The following is a 12036-nucleotide window of genomic DNA, read 5'->3' as shown; positions in this document are numbered from 1 at the left end:
AAAATCCCGCTCGAACCGTGTTGATCTGGAGTTCCCCGCAAGGGTAGCTAGGCCGAGCGCGTTAGTACCAGTGCACCAGTCCACCTAGCCGGCGTTATATTGTTTCGGCCGCCGAAGTGATCGAGTTAGCTGGCAAAGCTGCTCGCGACGATAAGAAAACCCGCATTCGGAACAGAACACATTCGGTTCGGTGGACATCAAGACAACAGGCAGCTGCAGCGAGTGGCGAGTGGCAAACGCAATCGCAAAACGGCATCAGGTAGCAGAAGAAAAAAGTTTGTTCTTTATACAAACTGCTTTGGTGGCAAATCCAGAACAAGGCGGCATCGAGGGCGTTCGAAATGGTTTTTTTCAAAACCACGAGTACTATGTTTTCTAAATTGGAACCATTCCATAAAACAAGGCGCTGAAATTAAACCTTCCAAAAAAGAGTTTAGGAAATACAGTTCAATGCTTTCTAAAACAATATCCAAAATAATAATAAAACACAAATTGATTTTTTCATAATTTGTTTGCCAGGATATGATGAGTATGTGAATTTGGCAGTTGTTCTGAGCTTATTGATTTTCACCAATTCTTAAATTGCTTCTAGATTGAAAGTACAGTAATTTACACTTATCTCGACATTTAGCTAATTGGACGGACATGTAATGCGACATATTTAGTTGGACATTTTTGTAAACATAGAGTTCGGGGTCCAAATTATGACCCCACATTGAAAGTCGACACTGTACCACTGTCATCGCAAATGTTCAATTACAGGTTAAAATTACCTCCAATCCGATACTGAGTGGTGGTAATGCGACGTGCCATTGAATGTAATTTACTGTAACATATGTCACAAGCTGGATGGGAAGAAATTTTCCAACTGTGAAAGCTTTGGCGAGTGGCAAACGCAATCGCTAAACAGAAAGGTTTAGCCGAACAAGATGGGGATATCGAGTGATAACAAAACAATAAACTCTTTAGATTGAAGATAATTTGGTGATCCTGAAAAGGACCCTTTTTAGCCTGCATGTGAATCCAACGAGCGAACAAATCGTAATGAATGTATTTTTTTTGCCATCGCTCCCTTTTAACGCTCATTCGTTCGTCTCGTTGGACTCGCCCCTCTGGCTGAGTCTGCCGATTTTTCTCTATCCTGTGAGTGTGTACCGCTAGAGTATAAAACACGCGGACCCCAAAAAATATCTTATTTTCTTTCAAACCGTAAACCCGTGTGGTGGTACGGCATCGGCATCGTGGACGTAACAAAGGAGGACAAGTTAAGGGAAAGGCAAAGTCTCACTCGAACCGTGCAGGTCTCCAGTTCCCTGTTGGTCGCATTCACTGATTGCTCCGCAAGGGTAACTAGGCCGAACGGATTGGTGCCGGAGCACCAGTATACCTAACAGCGATTATAGAGTTTCGGCCGTCGGAGTGCTCGAGTTGGCTTGCAAAGCTGCTTACGACAATCAGAAAACCCGCATCAAGAACAGAGCAGCTTCGGTTCGGCGCTCATCAAGGCAACAATTAGTTTCAGTGAGTGGCAAAGTGTTTCTCCGGCACGTCGCATTAAATGTAATTTACTGAACAACATGTCACAAGCTGGATGGGAAGAAATTTTCCAACTGTGAAAGCTGTGGCGAGTGGCAAACGCAATAGCTAAACAGGAAGGTTTAACCGAACAAGATGGGAATATCGAGTGATAACAAAAACACAACACCAAAGGTTCTTTTCAGAACCATCAACATATTCATATAGAGTAAACAGTAAACTAATCCATTTTTTAGGTAGATAGGTAGGTATTCACGTAGGAGAAGAAAATAAAACAATATATTTAAAATATATATTTAACAAAAGCTGTCCCCTTTGTATAGTCCTACGTCACTCCGGTTATGTCCCCGACATTACCCACCCGTCTTTTTTTTTAGAATTGACCTTCCACCTATTGGAGGGATCGAAGCTGTTGCTTGTCATACAAACATCAGAGGCAAAGATCTCTGTATTGTCAGCTTGTATTGGCCTCCGAGAGCTGCGGTTAGTCGCAAACAACTTGATGACATGTGCTCACTCCTTTCTGAGCCACGATTGATCTTGCGGGACTTCAACTCCTACGGAACTGCCTGGGGGGAACAGTATGACGACAATCGTTCATTGTTGATATATGACCTTTGTAACAGTCAATATGACAGTTTTGAACACTGGGGAAACAACACGTGTACCTAAACCTCCTGCTAACCCAAGTGCTCTTGACCATTCGCTTTGCTCGAATTCACTATCGTTAGATTGCAAGTAGAATGTAATCCAGGACCCCAACGGTAGTGATCACTTGCCAATCAAGATTTCCATCACCATTGGGTCGAATTCTTCTGAATCTATAAACATGGCATATGACCTCACAAGACACATTGACTGGAAAAAATATGCGGACGCGATTTCTCTAGCCATCAATTCCAGATATGGCTTACCTCCATTGGAGGAGTATAACTTCCTTTCTCGTTTGATCTATGACAGCGCAGTTCGCGCTCAAACGAAACCTATCCCAGGTTCCACCATTCGCCGAAGGCCTCCCAATCTATGGTGGGATAGCCAATGTTCCAAGCTTTATGTAGAAAAATCGAATGCATTTAAAGCTTTTCGGAAACGTGGAACCCCTGAAAATTTTCAAATGTATTTAGCCCTTGAGAATCAGTTCAAAAATTTGATCAAAGGAAAAAAACGTGCTTATTGGCGAAATTTCGTGGAAGGTTTGTCACGAGAAACGTCAATGAAAAAATTATGGAAAGAGGCTCGAAACATGAGAAATCGCTCTTCATCGAATAAAAGCGAAGAATATTCACATCGATGGATTTTTAATTTTGCACGGAAGGTTTGTTTCCGCTCCTGTGCAAAAAATAGTTCGAGAAATACCACAAGATAGGTGCGATCTTGATTCCGAGTTTTCGATGGTAGAATTCTCTCTTGCTCTCCTTTCTTGTAACAATTCTGCTCCAGGATCGGATCGAATTAAGTTCAACTTGCTGAAAAAAAAATGTTATGGGTTGTATTTAGGACACGACCGCATATTTTCGACGTAGAACTACGCAATTATATTATGAAATCCACTTGTTTACCACTTCGAATATTATTTTAGAATGCATTGAAATTTTTGTAATGATTATGTTCTTCGTTACAAATAAATTTGATGAACGTCCTTTTACATTTGATATGATGCATAGGACTACCAAAATATGTGAACGAAAGGATTGTCAAACGATCATTGTTTTTTTCCATTTCCCTCTGAAATTATTGCCCATCTCATGTTTACGTAATTCTCGAACCGCGAAAGTTCATTCACCTCTAGTATATTAAATGACGATTTCCCCAGGCTTCTCAGTTTAAAAGTACGTTTTAGGGAAACATATTCCGGTCTGCATAACGACAAGCGCGTGCAAAAGTACTCAACACCAACAAATACCCATGACTTGCATGTAATTGTAAAGCGGATTCCCCCAGGCACATTAATTTCGAAGTCCGTGTTAGGGAAACACAGCTCGGTGGGAACAAAAATACCCCCTACTTGCATGTGTATTTGCAAAGCGGATTTCCGCAGGTAGATCGATTTTGAAGTCTGTGTTGGGGAAACCGTAAATCGGGCCAATCATAGCCTGGCAGTTAGGTCGTTTAGATAACGCTTGACATTTTGTAGTTATTTAATTGTGATAGACACGTAGAAATATTTCTTATCAATTGATGCAAACATCTTTCTAGTTTGTTAAGAAATGTTCGAGTTATGAGCATTCGAAACACGGGTAGGGTTAGCAAACAATTCGACAGAACAAATGTATGGGAAAAGAGGAAGTTCTTCCGGTTTTCATGAATTTAATCCGTATAGAGATCAGCGAATTGTAATGTATAGCATATCAAACAAATCTCAGAGAATTTCCGATTCGATTGGTATGAAAATCATCCTGAAAGACGTAGTTCTACGTCAAACCCTCCCTGATGTGGCGAAACATCGCTTGTTTATATTGTTCCAGATGATTGGAAACAAGTACGAGTTATAGCTATTAAAAAAAACCGGAAAAACCGCGTCCGATATAAATTCGTACCGCCCAATAGCAATGCTGTCTTGTATACGGAAATTGTTGGAGAAAATGATCTTGTTTCGCCTTGATCGTTGGGTTGAAACGAATTGCTTACTCTCAGATACACAATATGGGTTCCACAGGGGCAAGGACACGAATTATTGTCTTGCGTTGCTTTCTTCAGAAATTCAAATGGCTTACGCCGAAAAAAACAAATGGCTTCAGTATTCTTGGACATAAAGGGGGCCTTTGATTCTGTTTCAATAGAGGTTTTGTCAGACAAATTACACTCTCGGGGTCTGCCGCCTCTATTGAATAATATGTTATATAACTTGCTTTGTGAGAAACATTTGAACTATTCTCACGGATATTCGGCAGTAAGTCGGTTCTCTTACATGGGCCTCCCCTAGGGCTCATGTTTAAGCCCCCTTTTGTACTCCCACTAAAAGATCGCTTCAATTTATTATCTCTTCGGTTCTTTTTCAGCACCTCCCACAGTCTTCAGAATCCTTGCTCAGTGTATATTGCTGAATTGGCAGCAATTCACTGAGCGCTAGACAGCGTCACCTCACGACCTGTTGGTTGTAACGGATAGTCTTAGCTCTGTCGAAGCTATCCGTTCAGTGAGGCCGGAAAAGCACTCGCCGTACTTACTTGAGAGAATACGAGAAATTTTGAATGCTTTATGCAGACGCTGTTATGTCATTACCTTTGTCTGGGTCCCTTCACATTGCTCAATTCCGGGTAATGAGAGGGCTGATGAGAGCAAAGGTAGGTGCAATTGAAGGCGATATTTATCAGCGTCAAATCGCCTTCAATGAAGTTTATTCTTTAGTCCGTAAAAATACCATCGCTAACTGGCAGCGCAAGTGGAACGAAGATGAATTGGGCCGGTGGTTCCACTCGATTATCCCTATGGTTAGCCTCAAACTATGGTTCAAAAGTCTGGACTTGAGTCGGGACTTTATTCGGACCTTCTCCCGACTCATGTCCAATCACTGTTCTTTAGATGCGCTACTTTTTCGTTTCAAGCTAGCCGACAGCAATCTCTGCGTTTGTGGCCATGATGTGGACATCGAACACGTTGTTTAGTTGTGCGAGCTATATCTTGTCGCCAGATCGAATTTAGAAAACTCCCTTCGGGCCCGAGGAAGGCAGCTCAATGTGCCGGTGAGAGATGTGTTGGCTCGGATAGACCTTGACTACATGTCCCAAATATATGTTTTCCTTAAAGATGTCGATCTTCGAGTGTGCTTGTTCTTACATCCTTTACCCCCCTTTTCCCCCCATTTTCCCCATCTTTTCGTACTTCGCGAGCTATTGGTTCCCTTCTTACTAATATTATAATAAGTTAAATTGTTAATACATATTAGATGTGACGATAGTTTTAAGAATTCAGTGTGATGTGTGACTATGAATGTGAATGTGAGTGTGAGTGTGAGTGTGGTCGCCCTAGAGGGGTGGAGGGGAAAAACGAATAGTGCGTTCGGTTGCTTCAAGTGTCTGTTATAAACTTACGAAAACGATTTTTTGTCACTATAGTAGTTTGTGAGCAGCAGTGGTTTGAATGGAACGTGGTTTGTAGTGCGCGTCGGAGATCATGTGTGACGAAGAACACGAGCAATAACGCACCTGTCCATAACGCGCTGTCGGTGAAGCAATGTTTAGCCGATAAGGGCATTCCAGTGCTCGAACATGCCCCGTACTCGTCAGATTTAGCCCCATTTAGCCCGTGATTGCCTGCTGCTCAGATACGGCCGGTCTCATCTGACGCTTCCGCATAAAAATGTCCATTTTGGTCAGATTCTTCTCCACCGTTTAGCCGGTTGCTTCGATCTCTCGGCTTAAGGAGCGGCAAAGAGATCAGATCGGCTATATCTGGCGGACACAAAGTGCCTCAGGATGTCCAACTCCTTCGTTGTGGGGTGGAGCTTGACGGTGCTGCTGCTGCGAATCAACATCCTTGAATCATTTTTGTTGTAGGCTTACGTAAGATTTCAAGAAAATTTGTTCCTATAAATTATCTTTCATCGCCATCCGAAATGAGTCTATTTTTTTAATGCATACGTTAACATTAAAATCGATGAAAAATGATTTGAAATTTTCGAGCATTCCATTCGGAAATTTGAAAAAAATTGCAGAATTTGAATCGTGCTTGCCAGGCGTAAATGCTCGGATTGAGCTAGTGATTTTCGGGCGTAAACAAAATCTAAACCACCGAAAAATCACAACTGAGTGCCGATACTCAGAAAGAAATAATACTGATCAGTTTAGACTCGCTAAACGATGGTTTATGTTCACATAACGTATATACATAACGTTTTGTTTTTTGTGTCCCGCGTTAGACCTCTGACCATCTGGTCACTTTACATTAGGTAACATTGAGAAAATCTAGTTTTTAATCCAAAGTACGAATATTTTTACAGTTGAAATATTTGTAAAGAAAAATATGGATGAAAAATATAGAATAAAATTAAATTTGTATCATTCTTTGCATTAAATAATGCTTCCATAGTCATTAAAAAAGAGAGTCATTGATGCCGCCCATCCTTTGTCGTAATGGATTGTTTCCTGAATCAAAGGTGTGTTCTTCGGATATTGATACAAGACGTAACAACAACAAGATAAAAATAAAATTATACAGTAAAATTACTAGACTATGACAACACAAAATATTCATTATGGTGTACTTCTTCCTACGGGATCAATGCAATAAGCGCTCTTATTTTTTGTGATGTGGTATATTGCCCTACATTCTACATTGTATTCCCGAGAGCGAATGACGTGACTATAGTGTGCTATAAGATGAGATTTTTTGGGTATCAGGTAATAGTAAAGTGACTTCCAGAATAAAGTGTGCGACTTCGTTATATCACATCATTCGCGGTGCAGAATAAGGGTATTATCTATCCATTCATCATTCGATTGCTGAGGATATTTTAGATGATGAATGTGTAAAAAGGCTTGATAGACTTTTCAACTACAATGACACCTTTGCGTATAGAGATGAAATTGGTATGAAATTATATCTGTACTGCACCTTTAACTACGAATCAAGAGGATTAGAAGATAACGAGAGAACCTTCTCAAACTCTTCATTTTGACAAGAAATGACTTTTTTCGATTCTTCTATGTATATTCTTGTGATCATTTGGAACTGTTCTTATTCGCAAATCAAAGAGACATTGTCGATCAGGAAACATGCTTTAATTTTAATGTTCTTATAATCACAACGCTACTTACCTCTAATACATATCACGAGGAGACATAATACGATCAAATATAAATCCATAACAAAATACATGATTTGGATTGAAGGCGCGTTAGCAGCCACATTAATCCCTTATCAACTCATCCAGCAATGTAGTATTGATAGATATATTTTATTCACAATTTCATTATTCCCATCGTTGTTTGGCTAATATTCTCTACAAACACTAATCATTTTGGCAAAATCCGTTAATTAAATGGGTATTATTCATTCATTCATTCATTCATTCGTTCTAGCAGTATTGATTTATACATGGAATGCCGATTTGAATCAAGTGCAAATTTCTTCTCGGAAACTACACTACACTCGAACGATTTCTTCTTCAGTTGTGTAAATGCTGTAGAGAATTGTTCTCAGCTATCATTTACAAGTCAACTTTCCACTGTTGATACTGCATTGATGATTTTTGCGCTGATTCTCCAGTTAATCATCGTAATGTTATCTTTCACTAAATACCTTCATTCATGGATTCCACTGTGTTTGTGCACGCTTAATAATATAAAATTATGAGAATCGATTTTCAAAAGCATACGCGTCGCATTCATAAAGCATATCCATGAAAATCAATACACTTTTATTCTTTTCCAAACATTACAACTGTTTAAGTAAATAGCCACAAAGTATAGGTTTTCGTTTCTTGGGCACAATATTCATTAAATTTGTAGTACAAATTTTGTGGGAAAGATATCCTTACAGTGAAGAAATACTTTTTTGTTCTCCACTTTACAGCACCAGCAATATGTTATCGTGTCATTTTCTAATAAACTTGTCTAAAGTTTCAATTAAATTCGTACTAGTTACTCGACATAACTAAACTTTAAAACTTTTAAGTTATTTTGAAAGAAAAGGCAAATTTTCCTATAGATTTCACGTAAATAGCGTTTAACAAAAACAGCACTAATCGAATCCTGTGACAGATTTGTTGTTGAACAGTATCTAAGAGCAAGAGAAAAACGTTAAAATCGCATGCGCGCAGCATCCGCATACAATTGTACGGTTTTCCTGCCAATATCATATTTGTAAAGAACGTGATAAGATTCAGAAACAAGTTTCCACCAACACCATGTTACTGGTAGAAAAGAAGATATACTATCAGTTGCTGGTTTTCAGACATGTTCTAAGTAAGAACATATATAAGAGACGTCCATCGTCCAACGGAGGATACATATCGCATATTGCCCGAGAAAGGTGGAGAAAAAACACCCATTTGAATTATTAATCTAGTTGTTTAATATATTATTGGAAATTAAACTTGAAAGTTTGATTATATTAGATATGTGGTGCGGCTGATTCATATGGGGCGTCATTACTAGCCACAATCTTCGGGTTCAATTCTAAATCGGATGGGGAGGTTATTTACCGTGAGAATATTTTATACGCGCATAGATAGGGCAAATTGGGGCTTGTTTGAACAGTTTTTGTATAACGATCAAGTAACAAGAAACTAGATATTTCTTAAAATTCATATATTCTTATAAATATTACTAGCTGACCCGACAAACTGCGTACTGCTCGAAAACAATTTTTTGGTATCAATACCTTCAAATATTCACGTTTTCTTACTAAGCAAACGTTCATGGGTCCAATCGCAGAACTGTTCATTGATTGATCTTATAATTGACCCTTTACAATTTCCTTCTACTATAAATTTTCTAGTACTTTACCAAAATTTGTCATTATAATATAAAATTATTTTCAGACACAATTCTCGTTCAATATTTTTCAATAACTTGCGAATAACATGTTTCTCCGTTACATGGAATACATGTTTGATACAGAAAATATAATAAAATGAAGACTTCTCAAATCAGACAGTTCTTTCCTCGAGTTTTGCTCCTACCAACACATTTGGCGATCCATTTTTATTTATACAGTGTATATGAATGCGTTTCTTCACCTGAAAATCCTTTTCCACCCTCGAACAAAGATCAATTTCGTTAGCGCAAACAACAAATGGACTAACAACGCTTGTCACTATGTAGTTGTAGAACATATAGGAATTCAATTTTTCCAAATTTTACCAATTTCTTCAGAGTTTTCCGAAAATTTTCAATTGTCATGTTTGGCTAGAATATGTTTGGTTGAAAAATGTGTAATATTTTTATGGGACCCTCCTCCCACTTCCAGAGGAAGGAGGGGTGTCAAAACATCATAGAAACATTTCTCGTACCCAAAAATTCTCACATGCAAAATTTGGCTCCATTTGCTTGATTAGTTCTCGAGTTATGCAGAAGTTTTTGTTTCATTTGTCTAGCAAACCTTCTCTCCCAAAAACCTCCATTTTTCTTGCCTCTAAAACCTTCACATGCCTAATTTGGTTCCATTTAGTTGATTAGTTCTCGAGTTATGCACCCCTCCATTAGAGAAGAAGGAAGAGTGTCGAATCACCATAGAAATATTTCTTGCCCCTTAAACCTCCAAAAAATATTTATTTTTCTCCGCTTTTGTGGCTTTCATAGTTTTATTTCCCGCTCTTTCGTGGCAAGTGGAATGCCTATACACAAGGAACAGTGAGGAAACATTTTTATTAGTTCCTTTGATAAGTGACGAACCAACCAAAATTGTTGAAAGCCACTATAATACAGAAAAAAAAGTTCCATTGATCCTCTTCATCACAACAAACAGTGGAATACAATACAATAGATTTTGTCGTCACATTTTTGTGTATAGAGGAAGATGACCCTGACCCGACCCCCTAAATTTCAACGACCAACCATAAAATTCTTGTTTATGGCAACTTCGACATTGAAATTAAGTTTAACTCTTTAACTATATTTTCTACTGATCGATAAGGTTCTTTAAAAAAGGGAAAATATAAGCCAAATCGGGAGTCCTTTTTCGCAACATCTTCAAAAATTGTGGTCCTGATCAGAATTGAAATTAATTAAAAATTTACTGTCAACGATGGGTAAGATATGTTTATATCGTTGAGCCCTGTACCGTTATTGCTGCGCATTCTTCTATTGAGCCCGCAACAAGAGAATGAAAGCGAACGGGAAGGCCTTGTAGAATATCAATGTCACATTTCGACATCCACAAAAAACTTATTTTTTATTTTCTTATTTCGTAACTGTCCGGTACCCAACGCGGGAAGACTTTCTTGTTCGTCCTATCTAATATTATAATAATAAGTTTCAGGTTTAGATAAGTTTGATTTTTCATTCGAAAACAAGAACTAAATATTATTTTTTAAAAAGATTCACATCCTACGCTACTGGAAAATAAACAAACAAACAAATATTATGGAGGGTGACACCCTGTAACTCGCCACGGGTGTAGTGTCCACTGGTTTGTAGTGTCCAGAAAGTGCCCAAAGACTACTGTGCAGAATTTGATGAGTGGAGTTAAATCTAAGGTTCGATCATTTTTTAGGTTCAGTAGTTCAAAAATCATGACCTAAAAAAAAGTCATTCTCGGAAATAAGGGGACATATTGGGTTTCCAAACTGTCGGTTAACTTTGAAAAATCATAACTCAAAAACAAAAAAAAAGCTCTCTGACAATCAATAATTACGATAACGAAATCCAACGGAATCCATAGAAGAAGATCAGCTAAATGACTTTCATTTGATATGTCAATCATCTGAATCGGTCCAGAAGTTCAAATGTTATGAATTTTATAAAAAAGTCATTTGTAATAATAAAATAAAAAATAGGGGTCTAATATTTTGCGATAAGGAGCAAAACTATCACTTCTCACCTGTGTCCTCTTAGACATTACTAAAGCATACGACAAATTGTGGCGGCGCCATATCCTGGCAACGCTTGCAAACTGAGGTTTTGCGGGAAGAATGTTGGCATACCTGGCTTTCTAACCGATAGAACTTTCAAAGTAGCAGTTGGAGATTGTCTCTCCAGTGAGAAAATTGCTGAAAACGGTGGTGCAATCCTATCGGTCACTCTTTTCCTGGATTCGATTTTCGATTCAACCCTGATGGAATGCGAATGACATACCCTGTGATCAGAAAGTATCATGAATGTTTAAATAAAACAAAATAGAGTTAAATTTCAGGCAAATTTGTTTTATCTCTTTTAAAATATGATCCATCTGAAGCAACACACTTGTGCCAACGAATGACCTCATGCATCCCTGGTAGGCCGACGAAGGGACGGCCTTTAGTTCCCTCGTCGCATTCTCTTTGATCTCCTCGAAATATCTTTCCACGAAGTGCAACTTAAACTTGGAAAACAAAAACAAGTCGCACGGGGCCATATCAGGTGAATACGGTGCTTGCTCGATAGTATTTACTTGATGTTTGATCAAATAATTTAGTACAATTCATCACGCAAAATCCAAGAATTGTCGGCGCACATTTCCGGCCGTTTGCGACGCACAGGCAGACACTAATGATTGGATGGCACTAAAACCTGACAGATGTGCGTCTTAAGGTCATACCAACATAAAAAAATAAACCGGTTCCCGCATGCACGGTACGTTTATATAAAAAATCCCGGTAGTTTCTGATCATAGTGTACTTCTAATAACATCATGCCTCTGGCAGAAGCGCCATTAGGAGTGTATCGATGTGGGCAGACGAAGTTGGGTTGACGATTTCTAGTGAGAAATAAAGTATTCTGGCAATAAGACGACGGGCGAAGGGTGCGCAAAGAGCTCCCATATTTATGAATGGCAAATTCATCACCGAGGGATATAGCTCTAAACTCATCGAAGTTTTGATTGATAGAAACTTGAATTCCAAGCTCAATGCGAAAATGG

General features: G+C 38.7%; 1 protein-coding gene across 5 annotated transcripts in view; it reads right to left on the bottom strand.

Moving 5' to 3' along the window:
- The window catches only part of LOC129778432 (neuronal acetylcholine receptor subunit alpha-7), a 117861-nt gene extending 109615 nt beyond the window's left edge, over positions 1–8246 (bottom strand). For all 5 annotated transcript variants that reach the window (XM_055785324.1, XM_055785321.1, XM_055785323.1 and 2 more), the window contains exons 1-2: positions 8015–8246; positions 7293–7486 (exon numbers count right to left, since the gene is read on the bottom strand). In XM_055785324.1, the coding sequence (XP_055641299.1) occupies positions 7293–7353 (61 nt within the window). In that variant the 5' untranslated portion in view covers positions 7354–7486; positions 8015–8246. The remainder of the gene's footprint in view (positions 1–7292; positions 7487–8014) is intronic.
- Between the last annotated feature and the right edge of the window lie 3790 nt (positions 8247–12036).

Source organism: Toxorhynchites rutilus, chromosome 3 (genome assembly GCF_029784135.1).
Source record: "Toxorhynchites rutilus septentrionalis strain SRP chromosome 3, ASM2978413v1, whole genome shotgun sequence".
In the NCBI taxonomy this organism is placed as follows: Eukaryota; Metazoa; Arthropoda; class Insecta; order Diptera; family Culicidae; genus Toxorhynchites; species Toxorhynchites rutilus.
This window is presented reverse-complemented; position numbering and strand designations above follow the sequence as displayed.